At 40.3% G+C, this 18,384-nt stretch overlaps 3 protein-coding genes across 9 annotated transcripts in view; 1 reads left to right on the top strand and 2 right to left on the bottom strand.

Moving 5' to 3' along the window:
• Nucleotides 1-18,384, bottom strand: part of LOC142351794 (uncharacterized) — a 338,941-nt gene that overhangs the window by 175,849 nt on the left and 144,708 nt on the right. The gene's annotated exons all lie outside the window — the stretch shown is intronic.
• The window catches only part of LOC142351795 (uncharacterized), a 192,012-nt gene that overhangs the window by 28,921 nt on the left and 144,707 nt on the right, over nt 1-18,384 (bottom strand). Inside the window, exon 2 of the mRNA XM_075403975.1 lies at nt 5,996-6,083. Within this exon, the coding sequence (XP_075260090.1) occupies nt 5,996-6,072 (77 nt within the window). The 5' untranslated portion in view covers nt 6,073-6,083. The remainder of the gene's footprint in view (nt 1-5,995; nt 6,084-18,384) is intronic.
• Nucleotides 10,937-18,384, top strand: part of LOC142351793 (dynein axonemal heavy chain 6-like) — a 199,474-nt gene continuing 192,026 nt past the window's right edge. For all 7 annotated transcript variants that reach the window (XM_075403973.1, XM_075403970.1, XM_075403972.1 and 4 more), the window contains exons 1-6: nt 10,937-11,223; nt 11,691-11,855; nt 11,918-12,180; nt 14,386-14,530; nt 15,084-15,341; nt 15,744-15,994. In XM_075403973.1, coding sequence (XP_075260088.1) covers nt 10,972-11,223; nt 11,691-11,855; nt 11,918-12,180; nt 14,386-14,530; nt 15,084-15,341; nt 15,744-15,994 — 1,334 coding nt within the window. In that variant the 5' untranslated portion in view covers nt 10,937-10,971. The remainder of the gene's footprint in view (nt 11,224-11,690; nt 11,856-11,917; nt 12,181-14,385; nt 14,531-15,083; nt 15,342-15,743; nt 15,995-18,384) is intronic.

Genomic DNA, 18,384 nt, shown 5'->3' with positions numbered 1-18,384 from the left:
GCAGCCCAAAAGTCGACACCCACTATGATCGTCCTATCCTTGCGCTGCCGTGCATCAAAAGCCCGCTGGAACCATTGCCAAAACAACCAGAGTGCTCCTGTTCAGTTGGACCCTGCTTGACACTCGGGAATGATATTGTTTTCGAGTGCCCAGCCCTTGTTTCCGAGTGCAGCTGGCTTGTTCTTCTTGCGAATTGGCACTATCAACGCACGTTTTCACTGAGATGGAACTCTTCCTTCCCTGAATATCCTGTTGAAGATTTTCAGAAGCGTCTGTTTGCCCATACTGGGAAGATGCTTTAGAGCCGATGGGTGGACTTCGTCTATACCTGCGACACCCTATTTGAGTTTCTTCAGAGCTCCTTCAAGGTGCTCTTCCCAGAAATCTTCGTCAAAAGGCCAGGTAAGGGAACGGACTTTCAGGTGGGCGCTAACCGCTTCGTAGGCCGTTTTTTCTTGATCCCTAGGGACCTTTAGCCTGCTGATTTTGGCGCAGACTCTTGCTGTTGCCTCAGCCTTTTGCGAATCACTGGTTAATGTCTTTTCACACTCCAGGATTGCGACTCCTGGCAGTGCCATTTGGCTACGGCCATCCATGCCCCTCAATGTGTTCCAAATTACTGACGTGTTTACTCACGGGGTGATTTCTGCCGCAAATTGCCTCCAAGAATCCCTCTTTTCGGCTTTGATTGTTTCATTCCAAATGCGGCGGGCGTCCTGGTACTTATGCAACAGAATAAGATTGTTGCGGTCTTGTCTCAGCTCTTTTTGACATCTGTTGAAATTTCTTTTGACCTGTCTGCATTTGGAGCTCCACCAGGGCTTAGAGACTTTTCCCGAGCAGGAAGGTGTTGACTTCTTTGTGGCTACTTGTTTTATTTTCACAAACCGGTGGACGTCTTTTTCCAGGGACTGCTCCGGCCATCTCTCATTGAAACTCTCTTCACAGACCGACATGAAGGTCTTCCAGTCCGTTGTCCTGAAGTTTCTTTTCCGAGTGGGCTTCAAGAAGAATCTGATGAGAGGGGCAGAGATCAAGATTGTCAGGTGATCTGAGCCAAATGAGTCCAGTGTTTTCCATGAGAAGATGTGGGACTTGCTTTGATATACAATCGCAATATCCGGTGCAGTTTTGTCAGCCATCGGAATATGCCATCGCAATATTCCGATGGCTGACACTCTTGACCGTGAGTTGTTGAGTACTGTCAGGCCTTTGTCCCCAATCCAGTTGTCCAGCTCCTCTCCCATTGGATCGGACTTGCATTTGTCATCCCAAGAACCCTGACAATTTGCGTCCGAACAGATTAAGATGTCTTTGCTATGTGGCCAGCAATCCAGGTGAAGTTGGGCGTCGCGGTGATCGCGTGCAGGGGGCGGTACAAGTTTCAGATCTCAAGCCCACCCTTCTCCCATGCTAATCGGACCCCCAGGGACTCCAGGTCTGCTCCCTGAGGCAGCTCCAGCCTTCCTAGTACTTTCTTGATAGTGAATGTCTTGGACCCTGGTTCTCGATATATTTTTATCGAATTTGAAAATGTCGATATTAGCATGACAGCAACTGTAAGAACTAAAATGACAGTAGACAAGAACCAGGGTTATAATTGATTTTAAAGATTCAATTTAACTGGCAAGGTTTAACTCCTTTTAAGCAGGCATAAAACTCCTATCGCTTTACTATATGCTGCACTGATGTGATCAATCTGTTTGAGATCTCGGTGTGTCAAAAACTGGTCTCTATGCCGAGTATTATTCTGTATTTCAATGACTGAAAAAAGAACAACTTTTGGGATTGCCAAGGTCAGAATGGGAGCATTTCTTAACTTTGAGTAGGTGTGTGCGCGTGAGTTTGTCGAGACCCCGCTTCAGTGATGCAGGGGGAAGGAGTACTTCCCAGTCCGTCGAAGAAATTGAATTATTGCCTCTGGTGCCTCTAGTAAAACTGCCACGGTGACCTGTTGAGGGCCGGAACACTCATCACGCTCCTCTCGCCAGGCCTGACAGGCTGTAAAGTAGTGTGCTGTATCTTCGTCGCTTAACTGCAAAGGCGGGCAGACACTTGAATCTGATCTTCCAAATCTATGGGCCGTTGCCTGCAGCCACTGTGCTCTGTTTAGTCTCAGCTGATGAAGCTGGACTTCTTCGTCTCTTGTCCTGTGAGCGTTGAAGGCGAGAGTTTGTCCATTCGTGGCTCTTCGGTTGATGTGGTTGATATTGACTTCCTTGATATACAGTTCAAAGTCCAATATTTCGTTGTCTCTGATTCCGTGCCGGAGAGCAGCCCCATTCACATCTTCAGGTAGTCTACTCAGTCTTCGACTGCTAACAGATCTCGTCTTGTCGGAACTCCGATTTGCCCCTGGACTTAAATCGAGGGCGTCCTACGGGAGTTTCGAGCCTGCTCAGTTGATGAGCCGGGTGTAGACTATTGAATTTGGGAAAGAGCAAAGCTCTTTCGCCTTCTGCAACTGTGCGTCTTCTGCAACTGTGCGTAGGATTGGCAGACCTGCTTCTCGTCCTGTTGGTGCTGCCGGGCGCCCTTGGGAGCCCCCACTACGCATCTTGCGGCGTTGTAATTCACGGACTCCAGTTTGGCCGCCACTGAGTCGCTTAGCAAGTGGAAGTAAACGCCAGCTCCGTACAGGCCTCCAGCTCGTCTTTTTTGCGAGGTCCTGTTTTGCTTTTGTTGCATGCTCGGTGCAGTTGAGGATCCAGCGTGACCCCCAAGATCACCGGGTTGTGTCCCGTCCATGGAGAGAGGCAGCTGAGCTTTGCCTGTGTTCTTTTGGATCCACAGAGACCACTATTGCTTGTCTTGCCGTGCTCTAGTTCGAGATCCACGCCCTGCGGTGCTTTGTAGACGGCGACATCACGAAGAGACCGCCTCTCCAAGCGCGGTCAAAGGCAGCCCGAAAGTCGACACCCACTATGATCGTCCTATCCTTGCGCTGCCGTGCATCAAAAGCTCGCTGGCACACTTGCCAAAACATCCAGAGTGCTCCTGTTCAGTTGGACCCTGCTTGACACTCGGGAATGATATTGTTTTCGAGTGCCCAGCCATTGTTTCCGAGTGCAGCTGGCTTGTTCTTCTTGTGAATTGGCACTATCAACGCACCTTTCCACTGAGATGGAACTCTTCCTTCCCTGAATATCCTATTGAAGATTTCCAGAAGCGTCTGTTTGCCCATACTGGGAAGATGCTTTAGAGCCGATGGGTGAACTTCGTCTATACTTGCGACACCCTATTTGAGTTTCTTCAGAGCTCCTTCAAGGTGCTCTTCCCAGAAATCTTTGTCAAAAGGCCAGGTAAGGGAACGGACTTTGAGGTGGGCACTAACCGCTTCGTAGGCCGTTTTTTCTTGATCCCTAGGGACCTTTAGCCTGCTGATTTTGGCGTAGACTCTTGCTGTTGCCTCAGCCTTTTGCGAATCACTGGTTAATGTCTCTTCACCCTCCAGGATTGCGACTCCTGGCAGCGCCACTTGGCTACGGCCATCCATGCCCATCAATGTGTTCCAAATTACTGACGTGTTTACTCACGGGGTGACTCCTGCCGCAAATTGCCTCCAAGAACTAGAGACTTTTCCCGAGCAGGAAGGTGTTGACTTCTTTGTGGCTACTTGTTTTATTTTCACAAACCGGTGGACGTCTTTTTCCAGGGACTGCTCCGGCCATCTCTCATTGAAACTCTCTTCACAGACCGACAAGAAGGTCTTCCAGTCCGTTTTCCTGAAGTTTCTTTTCCGAGTGGGCTTCAAGAAGAATCTGATGAGAGGGGCAGAGATCAAGATTGGCAGGTGATCTGAGCCAAATGAGTCCAGTGTTTTCCATGAGAAGATGTGGGACTTGCTTTGATATACCATCGCAATATCCGGTGCAGTTTCTCTTCCGATGGCTGACACTCTTGAATGTGAGTTGTTGAGTACTGTCAGGCCTTTGTCCCCAATCCAGTTGTCCAGCTCCTCTCCCATTGGATCGGACTTGCATTTCTCATCCCAAGAACCAGCAATCCAGGTGAAGTTGGGCGTCGCGGTGATCGCGTGCAGGGGGCGGTACAAGTTTCAGATCTCCAGCTCCCTCTTCTCCCATGCTAATCGGACCCCCAGGGACTCCATGGCTGCTCCCTGTGGCAGCTCCAGCCTTCCTAGTACTTTCTTGATAGTGAATGTCTTGCGTACTAGTATTGCGAGGCCTCCTTGAGCTTGCTGCGCAGTCCCCGTTCGCTGAATTTGCCGTTCCGTTGTCAAAACCACATATTCTGGCAATTAGGGTGCCTCGTTCTTGTCCTTCAGATTGGTCTCTTGGAGAATGACGGCATCAGCTTTTGTGTCTCCGATGAGCTTATTCACTTGGCTGCCTTCCCTGTCCTACCATCTATGTTCAGCTGGAGGATACAAGCTTCTTTCGACCGGGAATTTTTGCTGGCCTTTATTCGCACTGACTTGATCCGAGGATCGGGCTTCTTTTCTTTCTCTGCGCAGCTACAGTGCCATCTCCACTTGGACCAGCTAATTATTTCAGCCTTCGACATCCCCAGGCATTCTCTGTGGTGCCATTTCTTGCAATCTCCGCATCTAATTGAATATTCCTTTCTGCAAAAGTTGCTCTGACAAATTGGGCACACGAGAGGGCCTGGGTTGCGTTCTACGTCCCCCGCCAGAAGTAGAAGGAGCCTCAGATCAGCGGGATCATCTGGGCCCCGGGGCAAAAACCCGAATTTTTTGACGGATTGTCTTTAATGTTGGAATTTGGCAGATTGAACAGTCGCCTGTTGCCGAGGAGGTTTGCTCCAGAAGGCATCCAACAGTTTCAACGGTCACTCCTTTTTTAATACGATAAGTCCAACTGATAGTGTAAGAAGCTCTTGATTGAATTGTAAGGCAAGCTATTGCTATAAAGAACAGGGAGTAGGCTGATGAGGATTGACCTCTTAGGATTGACCCCCTGGTAATTGGATATCCGTCAGAAACGGTAACGTTGACTCTCAGACGTTGCAATCTGTTCGCTAAATATGATTGTAGCAATTTAAAGACTCTGCCTCAAAAAGGTATTTTGGATGGTTTCTCTAATAGAACTCCGTGATTAACATTGTCGAAAGATTTAAATAGTAAATAAAGTGAATTTCATCTTCACTTTTCATCTTCACAAAAAATTGAAGTTTCTCAAGATATGTTCAAAAGTTGAATGATACATGAGCGTTGTTTCCGGAATCCAAATTGAAAATCAGTGAAGAGTAGCAAAACAAATTTGAGGGAAATGAATAGAGTTCGCTCTAAGACTTTTGAGACGATGCAAAGAGTGATACTTGCATGTAGTTTTCTGCATTTGCTTTAGACCCTTATTCAAAACTTTGGCTAACAATAGAGCTTTTACAACAAGCGGGAAAAGCACCAGTTTTCTTTATTTAGTAGAACTGATGCTATGGACTTGCTGATAGTTTCCGCACACCTTTTAACAAGTATCGGAGGTCACCCATCTGGACCTATGGCTTTCGTAGTATCAACATGTTCACATATAGAATGAATTTTACTTTGAGAAACGTCAAAATCAAGCAGGGGATTTTCTAGCTTGTCCTTTTCCACAGGTACAAAATCACAGTACAGATAGAAAAAGAAGAACAGCCATTGTGACTTCGAATCAGTTGCAATTTCATTCAAGAGATAGCAGGTTTACAAAATGATTTAAAACCTCTAAAGTATTCTGCTTGTATATCTTGTACTTGACAGACAACTTTCAAGAATCCATTCAAAAAGTTCGCATTTTCGAAAACTTGTTAGATTTAAATTCCAGATGTTATGATCATTTTTATGGCCTTATCTTATTTCTGTTAAGAAGAAATTTAGACTTGTTATTGGATAGATTTTTAATTTTTGGTTGGAGAAAAAAAGTGGAAGAATTTAAAACTGCAACCCAGTATGAAATTACAAATACTATTTGCTGACATTTTCAAAAAATTGAAATGCTTAAAAGTTAGAAATCATAGATTTTCTAATACAAACCTGAGCATTTCTTGAAGATCCTGTTCATCTAGCTTGCCCAGAACTTGTCTTTCTTGCGCTGTTAAAGGCTCGCACATTGTTCTATCTAAAATGTTTTTTGAAGGAAACATTATATACAATTGAATTATCTGAAATAGTTGAGGGATGAATTCAAAATCAGTGAGTAATAGAATTAGTAGCACAAACTTCAGGCATACGTGTTCAAGCTCAGCTTAGACACCAAGTTAAATTCCTATGTAGTTGTCAACATCAGCACTGTGCCTATTTTCAATCCATACATTAGGAGGCAAATTGGTTCATTCTCATTATAAACCCCCACCCCAGTACTTTAAGCCCCCCCCCCCCCTCACTTACAGAGCACGCGCGATTACATAGTAAATCATCATGTATAAATATGGCATGTGCGTCTGTGGGGTGCAAATGAAATGCACCCACTAATCTTGGGGGGCACAAACAGAGAAGACCCAAAACATTTTATAATGTAATTAGTTCTTAACCAACTAAATATATCATAATATAGGCTATCATTTCATGGGTGGCTATAATGAGAAAGACACAGAAAATCATTGCTTCAATTTTTTTGCTACTTTTATTGTAATAATCGATAGTGTGTAACCTAGGCCTAACCAGACTCAAAACCAAATTCTGATAGGAGGCAAGATTGTAACCTGATATTGTTTCTTCGCAGAATATACATACACACAAATGTTCTGAAATTTTTTTTCTCAAATTACCTTCACTTTTCATTTTGTCCTGTTGCTAGTTTGTAATTGCAAAACAAATCGAAAAAATTGTTTGAATTCCTGTTATATTTTAATGAGAGTTTTGAGCTCAATAAAAAAATATTAGACTTCATTCATTCAAATTTTTGAACTAAAAAATTTTTAATGCATGATAAAGACTTCTTTTAAGCAAGACTTGGAATTATTTTTCGAAATAGCCGAATCGTCAACATAAATCATGACAAGATTTATAAGCACGAAAATGAACCTTCATTTACTCAAAAGTTTATAGTTAATTCCTTCAAGGGTCTCCATTTGGTCTAGTCGTCTATGTTGATGTTGTGAGGTTCAAGGTTGCTAGCCATTTTCTTTCTCTTGGTGATTCGATTGCCTCCTATAGTTTTATCGGGGTTTGGAGGAGTGATCCAGGATTTACCTGGAGGTAGTCTAGCTAGGTGCCCGAAGAATCGTAGTCTTCTCTCAGCAATCACTTCGCACCAGTGTTTTATGTTGAGCTTTCTATAGAGGTCTTCATTTCTCGCAAGGTGTATTTCTATAATGGGAAAGACCCGTCTTTTCTTTTTTCGGCAGTACAATTTTCTTTGGAGTACATTTGTTTCTTTTCTCGGCCCATGTGTCATCGCTGCCCATGTGTCATCGCTGCCCATGTTTGTCATCGCTGCCCATGTGAGACGTCGACTATTGGTGATATCTTCGTCAGTGTCGATGAACGTTTAACGTGTCGATGAACGTGAAACTTTTTCTCACGTAACACTCTGAGAACAACACCCTCAGTCGATTTGTTAACATATGGTGATGGTGATTCATCTACTTACATTCATTCAACTAACCAACAACATCAACGTTGTTTTTTGAGTTGATCTACCTTTTGACCACCACAGGATCCCTGCAAGTGAAGCTGCCAACTGCTCTTTCAACCCAAGGGGCATTTTTTGTTAAATTAAAGAGAAGAGGAGACAGCATTTAATCCCTATACAGTGGCCTTTTTTACATATGACCTGAACTTTCCAGATAGTTAAACTACTTTCCAAACTGCTAAGCATATGTAGCTCATATGTACTCATCCTTTATTTCAATTTTGCTTCATTTGTGATTTGTTATTTCATGTTTTATTTGTGAGAAGATAATTCAAATAATGCTCACTGAAAACTAATAATTCTTCGACCGCGGCTATTCGGTGTTCCTGACAACCTTCACTGCTGTTGACTGGTCAGTTTTTCTATTGCTAGTCAATGTCGACTTCATATTTGAGCTTTAGTCGAACTTTCTATTGTTGGTCATAGTTTTCTTCAGCGAGGAGGAGCTAGATATTAAAGCCGAACGGGCTCCAAATGAGAGCCGAATGAGAAACAATGAGAAGAATGCTGAAATTTGATAGGCTAAATAATCGGACTGGTTTAATTTAAAGTATATTAAATATAAGAATTGGCGAATCAATCAGTTCTCTCTTGATTATCGACTGTATGCGTTCGGGTCGTGCTCCAGTTGGCTTTGAATGGCCGCAATCCTTCACCTTCGGAACGCTATTTTGTACTTTTTTTTCAGAAAACACTGCCTTTAAAATTGAGTTTAAGATCAACCAATTAGGGCACGGGAACTATTTGAATAATATTTTGTGGCATTCTGCTCTGTTCCCGTTTTGCTCAAAACTCCCAGCGAGAAAATTGGATTTGTGCTGCTGTTATTTTTACTTGATTTTGGCTGTGGATCTTCTCTGTGTCGGTCCCCACCTTAGTGAGCTTCAGACTTATATATTTCCTGTTAAGAGGGTGGGTGGCTATGATGCGAAATAATTGTTATCTTTAAGCCCTCAAGTAGTATTTATATATTAAGATGCTGTATAACAATGCATATTTTGAAGCATAAAGCACGGTGCCAGGAAAATTGGCCGACAGGGCGTTTAGCCGACAAGGAAAAATGAGAAATTTAACCGACAGTTTTATCGTAATTGGTAATAAAAGTCCATAATTGGTCCATAAATCAGTAGTTCGGTTGTGATAGATTCATATCAAGTCCCACGGGCCGCTGAGGCATAGCCATGGCCCGCGCGGCATGGCCAGATATGGTAAAATTCGGTCCGACCACGATAGAGCTTCGTTACACTAGTTGATGAAAAAACTGCGGTATCTTTGTCCGCTTAAGAAATAGTGTTTTAAATTGGCCAATCACAGCTTTAAAAAAATTTTATTGCTAATTTTTCTTAATTTGTCGGTTAAATTTCTCAATTTTTGTTTTCTCATAAATGGTACGCAGAAGACGGTAATGTGGCCGGTAGCCTTGAATCACTGCGAATCGTGCTGGATAAGCTCTATGAACATGGTGGTGCATTCGGTTATAATGTGACCAAATGTCATCTTATTACAAAACCTGAGTTTGTTCAGAAGGCGAACAAAGTTTTTTTCGGGATTAGATGTTGATGTTATTGAAGGTCATTGAGTTCTGGGTTCAGTTATTGGTTTTGATGAAAGTTGTAACGATTTTCTGAAAGAAAAGTCAGTGAACTACTCTAACATGCTTGAGATTTACGAACGGATTGCAACACAAATTGACTTTTATTGCTAGGACTACTCCAAACGCGGACAGGCTGATGAGGGAAGCCGCAAAAAAATTGATAAAACTCTTATACCTTCAATGTTGAATCACCCCTCTTACAATGACAGATACCGGAAGTTTTTCTCTCTTCCTCTTAAAGAGGGTGGGCTAAGCATTCTTCTTCCTGAAGACAGGGCAAACGAATATGAAAGATCTATTAGGATTTGTGAGCCGTTACAGAATCATAACGCTATAGATGCAGAGTTTCATCAGGAAAAATTCCTTCAGAAAATCAGAAAAGAAAAACAGGAATAAGCTCGAGCGAAAAAGTTGGCAATCAAAGATCTCATCAATGAAAAAGGGATCATCATGCCGGCTAAACGCACTTCCATTGAAAATATATCATTTTGATTTAACCAAGGGAGAGTTTAGAGATGGAATTGCTCTTAGATATGGATGGAATCCCGTAAGATTGCCATCAAGATGCGCATGTGGAGAAAAATGTAATGTAGCTCATGCTCTTCATTGTCCAAAAGGCTATACGAACATAAGACACAATGACATCCGTGACTCTTTTGCCAACCTGCTCAATGAGGTCTGCGATTGTGTCGAAGTAGAGCCCTGTCTTCAGTGTTTGCAAGGGGAAACCTTCGCAAATAGAACTACCACTTTTGATGACGACGCTCGACTAGATATCAAAGCTAATGGTGTCTTCGATTCAAGCTTCAGCAGAACGTTCTTTAATGTGAAAGTGTTTAATCCTTATGCGAAGAGTTGCCCAAGAAGCATACCGGATTCCTACAAATATCACGAGTCCATCAAGAAGCTGAAATACGAACAAAGGATAATCGATGTCGAGAAAGCCACCTTCTGTCCGTTAATCTTCTCGTGTACAGGAGGAGCTGGTCCGTCAGCATCAAAAGCCATACAGAGATTGGCTTCCAGGATCAGCGATAAGAAAGAAGATTCATATTCGGACGTGATCACGTACATAAGGACAAAATTAAGTTTCGCTCTTTTGCGTAGCTCCATACTCTGCCTCCCTGGCGCGCGCTCCTTGCGCTGGCTCCCTGCAGTAGAAGCGTCAGTAGGAACCATTGTAGAGGAAGGGAGGCTGTTGTGATAAGTGCTTTATATTTTTTCTAAACTTGGTTCAAAATCACTACACAGTATACTTTAATTGCTATTTACCATATCTATTTTGTTTATAACTCTGATGCTTCATTTTCTTTATCTTTTGCATCTGATGCTTCAATTTTTGACTACTGTCAAAAAACATAGGAGTTGACTTGCTGCCCCCGAGTTGACCGACTACCCTTCTAGGGGAGGGGCTTTCTCTCAATTGACCTTTTTTTATTTTTTGTTGTCGGCTAAACGCCCTGTCGGCCGATACGGCGGCCACCATAAATCACGGGGGCCGAAAAAGAATAGATACATGACTGTTATGAGATCAAGAAAACTACGCGAAATGAAGATTTTTGATCAGGCAACGATTATCACTGAGTTTTATTGCTTACATTTGTCAATGACATAGTTTTCATGTCTCCAATGGTTGATATTGATTGATGCGCCATTCAGGTTGCCATTTACTGATATTTGTTAACGTATAATACAAGTACTGTCTTGTAAAATTTTCAGTTAAGTTCCTTTGCAGTCCATGGTTTTTGAAGCAATAGAATGAACTCTTTTCAGATGTCGTAAATGTCAAGAGATAACACTTTTTTCTCGAACACCCGGACAGGGGGTTTTGGGAGATCCAATACTCAGCATGGCTCGATAGTTCTTCCTCCGCTAAACGGACAGGACCTTGAGAAGAAATTAAGAGATCGTCTCGTTAATTTACCCTCCGACAAGCCTTGGAGCAACCCTAATGCGTTGAAATTTGATGGCCCTTATACTCCAGCTCAGGTCAAAACAAGAGCTGTACCTGCAGCTCCGCGTTTGGAGCCTTTGGTAAATATATTTAGCAGTTAAACTTTTGAACAGTGATAGTTATAATCAAATTTTTCCCATTATAGCCCTCTATGTTATTATTCGATGTGCATTGGCACGTAGAGATTTGCTTCCCTATTTAGGACATTGAATTTTTACGACAAGATGTACACAAGCATACAAATCAACTGCAAGGGCTGTTGAATATGAAAAAGAAAATCTATTTTGTTTCGGCCCTCAGCTTAATTGGCAGATTTGTATCAACCCAAGACGCTCGTGCTATAATTTTTTTTAAAACCTAGCAACGAGCTGCATAGCATGCAACATATTATTTGGGATATTTTCCGTTTGTGCCCCCAGATTAGCGAGTGCATATTATTTGCACCCCCCAGACGTACGTGCCATATTTTTACTACCAATGATTTACTATGTAATGGCACGTGCTCTGTAACTGGGGGGATAGAGTCATATAATGTCTAAATTTTCAGCCTAATCTTGCATCATTTCAACATCAAAACCGGCCAGAATACAAGCAAAAGAAAGCATATGATGCATTAATTGCAAGTGGATATCAGCCACCGGAGAAGAAGAAACGTTCCGATTTTAAGTCGGACTTGGATGTTGCTGCAGATGAAAAGCATGAGCGAGAAAGGGTGAGTCCTTCCTATTTTTCTACAAAAGTTATTTTCTTTGAATGATTTTTACTTTTTTGTAGGAATTGCAAGCTCAGATGCTTGATGATGATGTTGAAATCTATCGATATGTTAAACTCCCCAGACGAGGCTCCGTTCTTGATAACATGCGAAAAGTTCCTCCAACTACAATACACGTGGATAAGGGAATTGAAGGCATAAAGGCAGGTATTTGGGACCCTACCAACCTTGTCGACTTCATTACTGCTCATCCAAAAGTTGGATTCTTCTACATGATGCCAGCTGTTAAGACGGCCTCTATTGATTACAGTCCGTACTATCTCAAGTGAGTTTTGTCTAGCATGTAATTATTTATAACGTAATTACGGAAATTTGTGTTTCTTCGGATGTTTCCTTTACATGACTCAGGAGGGGAACAGCTTGGAGTGCAGCTACTCATCAGCTACTAAGTGCTACTCATCATCCCCTATTTTCCGACCTACATCCATCGTTGCCGGATGGTGTACCTTTATTAATTTTTAAATGACTAAACATTGAAAATGGATCTTATGGGACTCTAAAAAGTCAGTTTGGTGATACGTTATCACGCAATTTCCGAATCATCGAACCAATTTTTTTTGCCTTACACGATACAGCCATGGAATGAAAAAGGCTGGTCTCTGTAAAGTGCAGAGTACTTTTGGTTTGTATCAATTTTCACTGCCACCTCTTACCTTAGCTTTGGTCTTCGGTTGTGGCGAAACAGCTCATCGTCTTTCAAATGCAAACGACTAAAATGCTGACTCAAGAAAGAAAGAATTAGCCTCGTTGCTGTATATTTATAACTAAACAAGCAACGTGGACAAATAACGATATTAGACCTATGTTCTTTTTCAATTTGCCCAAATAAATTAATGACTCGAATGACTTGATATACGTTCGTTAAATATGTTCAAAATATAGCAAACAAAATAAATACTCAAAAAGGACACCAAATTCAATATACTAGAGCAGCAAATGTTCAATATTGTTGTTCTTTTCGGTTAGAAATGAATCTAATTAGCTCATAGTTCGACACCAGATATGAGTTTGTCAATGTATGGCAGAAACTTATCACTTCAACTGTGGTACCATTGCCTACATTAGCAGGAATGATCTCCATTATCCGTTATTTGTTATATAGTTTAGCACCTCTAAAACGTATTGAACTGCGCTCCAACTTCTTTTTTAAAAACGGTTCCTTTAGCAAGTTAAGAATACCACTTCTAGAATTCCGGTCGTTCAATTTTTAATTGAAATAATTTGTTGCAAAATGTTGCTGGTGTATACAAAAAATTGCAAATTTTTCTGACATTTTTTGAGCTTGCGCATAGTAACGAAACGGTTTTTATAGAAATCGTTCATTGTAAAGCAAAAAATGCAAAAGAGATCCCAATATTAAAAAAAAATTGGTAGACTTTATTTGGGGTTATCTTGGGGACACTATTTATTTTTTGTTTCTGGGACCTGCAGGTTTTCTGATTGGAAGAAATAAAGAGTTATAAATAATAAAAAAATTTTGGGTTTGTATGGTAGCTAAGCAACTAATAGTATGTGACTTGCCTGTACACACTAGGAGTTTGTAAACAAATAAAAATGTGTCCATGAAAGTTACTCGAGAAGTCTGTTCAATTTTTAAAATAATGCCGTCTTACGCTGATTTTTGTTCGACATCAGTCGCATATTTATAAAATTACTCGCAGACATTTTCACTTCGGCATCGTTGTATGCAGAAAAATCAACTGGGAAAATATAAACGGGTTCTTATCTTTTGTTGAAGTTTAATTTAAAATCTTACCAAATTTTTTACAAACCCTCAGAAACCACAGCTCTAACTGAACCTTGGGTACGGAGCGATTCGTCTGATCTTCTCACGAAGTTAAATTAGCTTCAATCGAAACACCAGCGAGAGCATATGCTGTCACATGAAACTAAAAAGAAAAATGTAAAAGCTGAAACTCAGCAGTATCAACATCACGAGACAGCGTTTTTCGAGGATTCTTGAAATCTATCAACATGTCAAGCACGATAACGGCCAGATTTTTGGGGTCCAATAACAGCCAATAGTTACGCAACAAACGAATGGATTTTACAACGAAAAGCTGTGTCTTCGAATTTCATTACCAGTTACAGTCGCATATCTTAAAAAGCGTGTTTACTGAAATCTGACCTGCTTAAGAGATCATAGCGAACATCAAAAAAAATCAACAATAGAAGCAGGATGAACGCATAAAGCTCAATTTTAGATGCCTGCTCAAACGGTTTAAATTAGTCTTACATGGCAGGTCTCATGCGTAATATTTTTTTACCAGACTCTTTATCGTCTCATTAAGAAGCAGGAGTAGGCTACCAAATCCAATCAAAATAACATGTACTTTTAATATAATTTTGTATTAAAACTATCAATTTTGATTCATTGTCTTTTCATCGCTGGTTTTACTCCCAGTCTGGCTCGTGCGTATCAATAGCAATCTGCCGCGTATGTTATTATTGCCTGTTGTTTGTTTTCTAGACTGGTGACTCACAGCAACTTGCGCGAGGATGACTACAGTGTTATATCTCCTCAGGGCATCACTCGAGTGAGAGACGAAGAGGCTGATTTCACTGAGATCACCAGATGGCAACTGGAGTACCAATACTACAAGAAACTTGTCAAGGTAAGTCATGGATCTATTCTGCACCCCAACCCCCCTTCCACCATTTTGGGACGGCTATAAGTTATACACTTACCGCCAAGAAAAAAGTATACCATATACAACACTACAATATAACATGGCATAATATTTTGTGACAAACGGCACTTAGGGAGGCGGAAACTGAATAAATACTAAGAAACATTAACATATTATTATTATTATTATTATTATTATTATTAAATATTAACTCAAAGGTGCCTTTTACCGATTGTCTCCTTATTTGGGGATGTATTGTGCATTAAAGCACCGCCAGTTTTGCTGATTTAGAATCTATAGACCCCCAAATTGTCTTATATACGTCATTGTGAGATCGTTTTGATTTATTGTTAATTTTTTAATGAAATTTTAAAACCATTCGAAACGGTAAATTGCGTTTCAGTTTTGAATCCAAAATATGTGGGCGGGGAGGGGGTTACTTTATACCGTGCTGTATCTATGCAGTATTTTTATCTATACTACAATAATATAATCTGTATGTCTGTTAAAATGTGGTAATGGGATTGACTGATTTCAGATCCCAACTTTTGCTCTCTTTCGCAAATGGAAAGCGTTCTCAGTCTGGCGCAAGAACGTGAGAGCCAAAAAGATTGTCAAGTCCAAGAAAGCTCTGGAGGAGAACTTATTCATACTTAATGCGGCTTTGCGACCAGCTTTGTTGAACGTACGAGAACTGTGCTTCAGAATCAGCGACATGGGTCTGTGCAAGATCGAAACGTCGAGGACTTACACTTTGGATGACTTCAGAATGGCTCAGTATCATCAGCTCAAAGAGGTATCACGAAGTTTCGTTTTGTAAATGACCTTGCTTGCAAATCTAAATGCGTGTGACATTATATTTGACATAGTTTTGTGATGTTAAATTAATTCCCTTTGGTCTTTACAGTTTCTGCGGAATCAATTCTTTTGTACATTCTGTGAAATTAAATTGGTTTTTTTATGGACATAGTTCTCTAAAGTTCTTTTTTGGCCGGGGGTATGAAATGGATGAACAATATCCGTGAAAATTTATCAAAAGGAAACGCGTTTTTTTTAAAAAAAACAAACTAGTTGTCACAATTTTAAAAAGTTTTTGTTATTTCTGCTTGCAGTTATTTTTGATTACATTTTCCTAACTTTTGAGACACGTCATGCCAGACTCAATTAGTCAATACTGAGAAATGCGATTCTTGTTCAGGTCATGAGCCGGCTATCCGAGTTCCGAGAGCTGGTCAAAGAGGTCATCAGGTCGGCCTGTCGAACTGCCCTGTTGGAACAGGGTTTCACCCCGGACGACTACTTCAACGACCCAGAGACAGACGGGGACATGGCTCCCGGAACTGCTTCTAGCTATCTCCACAATGAGATGGCAGAAACTGGGGATTCTCAGGAGAAAATGACGTACACAGAACAGGCGAACAAAAGGGCACATTGTCGAAGATTTACAAAGTGAGCACGCCGAAAGTTTTCGGTTCACTTCTTTTTGTCCCTAGAAATTATGTCTTGTATGGCTCTTTATTATTGAATATGTAAAAAGTAGCACCTCCCGGGAGGGGTGTAAAGTTTTGATTTATAGTTGGAGGGGGGTGAAGGGCTGGGGAGAGGTTGAGCATCATCATAATTTACGATAAAACGTATAGCATTGAATAAGCAAAATCAGTTTTGTAATTTTTAAGATTATTGAACTCCCTCCCTTTTGACCAAGGGTTCAATAATCTTAAAAATTACAAAACTGATTTTACTTATTCAATGCTATACGTTTTATCGTAAATTGTGAGGATCCTCAACCTCTCCCCAGCCCTTCTCCCCCAACAATTCTCCAACAATGGTCAACATATTGCAATTAACGTTTCCATGGGATCTAGCAAAATCAGAGTGGCAGACTATAGAGAGAGTGATGGAGCAATAGTGAGTCATGGTGTATAAGAATTAGCAGGAGGTAGTTTCGATCTACCGACCTCTGGGTTATGGGCCCAGCACGCTTCCGCTGCGCCATCCTGCTTAATACAATTAGCTTGGAGTAGAAAATGATTCCCAATGAGTATTTGCTTTATTAAGCTATCACCTATCGAAACCTGTTTATTTGCTCAAATTTTTCAATAGAAGTAACTAAACAATCCTTCTTTATCGATATTAAAACAATCAACTGAAGCAGACTGGCTGAGTTGAAGTGTCCTGTCTTCATATTACAGCATTCGCTTGATCAAATTTTTTAGGTTTTTTCTTTGATGATCAGCACTCTACTGCAACAATTAAGGACTGGATGATGTCAACTCTGACAAACAATAATTCAGAAACACCAAACGGTCCTCATTTACGTTGACTTCTTATTCGAGAATCATTTGATTGCAATTAGTACGAAATTCAAAATTCAGTGGCAATACTTTAAGTGTTTCTGATGTAATTGAATCCAGATTTTTTTCTATCATTCATTTCACTGATCTATTAACGTCCGTACGTTATTTCATTTTTGACCTCTTGCAATTTGTTTTTGTACAGCCGTAGCGGTTAGTTTTTCCATCGTGACCGTTCATAACAATTATGCTCGCTTCAATTGTAAGAATAGATGTCAAATTTAGTTTAGGACAAAGCATTTTTGGTGAGAATACTCTTGAATTAAAAAATTATTTCTTTGCAACCAACTGTTTGCTTGCAACTTTATATTTCTCCGACCTCTACTATATGCTCAACTAGTTTTTTTTTTCAGTCAAATTACGTTGATCGATATATTTATCGTACAGAGTTATGTATGGTATCATTAGAAAGCTTGTCAAACGAACGTAGAATGCTCGATTAAAGTTCATTTTTTAAAATTTGCTTGTTCCAAGGAGTTAGCGAGGTATTAAGTTTTGTGAACTTTAGCCGTATTTCCATTGTCTTTTTGACATGTACTGTAATTTTTGCTCAAATTTCGATCATCTTTGCTTAAGATGTGATAAAATTGTTGATAATAGTGCTATTGTCTTTATTTTTTAAGTTAAAAGAGAGTTGCTGAATTGTTAGAAGTTTTGACGAAAAATTTTTAAAAGTTTTTGAAAATTTTTAGTTTTTTCATGAAAATTGACACCAATTATGCTTATTTAGTGGCCATTGTCAAATTTTACTAGTAGTTGAGACATAAACACTGATGGCACAATCTTTGCATACTCATATTAGGACTATTTTACCTCCTTTTCATGAGAAAATGTTCTGGAGCTAATAACTTGCCTGCTTTTTGCTATTTTAAGCCGATGTTTATCAAAAATGCATCATTTCCTTTTTGTTGTTTTTTGTGGTTTTATGACTTAGTCCTTTCAATCTCAGTCCTATCCTATCAAGACTTAAAATCAGAGGTCAAATTTTGTATGTAAAGAGGCATAAGGGAAACTATCGATGTTTTCAATCGATAACTAACGGCTCTTGATTTTCTTTCATTTTGAAAAGTGTCATTCACTTTTTTCGTACTTGTCTTCTTTTTAACCCTACTTTTGTCATTTTATAGCTTAGCCTCATTAATGATTGGTCCTATTTTCTTTCCTGTGAAAAAAAAAACAGTTTTAACTAATGGCTCTCATGATCTTGGATATTTTTTTGGAAAAAGTTAATTCCCAATTTTTTAACTTTATTTCTGTTGTCAACCTGAAGCTTCTTCTCCTTAATGTCTGTTCCTCTGCGGTAAAGTAAAATTAATCTGAACATTGGTTTTTTAACAATTTGATGTTATGCCTTTGATTATTTTTTATAAAATAATTATCAACAAATTTTGGAGGGTCTCATTTTCTGTTAAGAAAAGGGAGCAAAATTTAGGAGCGGTTTTATGCTTTAAATTACTTTGATACTTTGAGTTTTTATTAAAAGTT

The sequence above is a fragment of the Convolutriloba macropyga genome, chromosome 13 (genome assembly GCF_964194025.1).
Source record: "Convolutriloba macropyga chromosome 13, txConMacr16.3, whole genome shotgun sequence".
NCBI classification, from domain to species: Eukaryota; Metazoa; Xenacoelomorpha; order Acoela; family Convolutidae; genus Convolutriloba; species Convolutriloba macropyga.
This window is presented reverse-complemented; position numbering and strand designations above follow the sequence as displayed.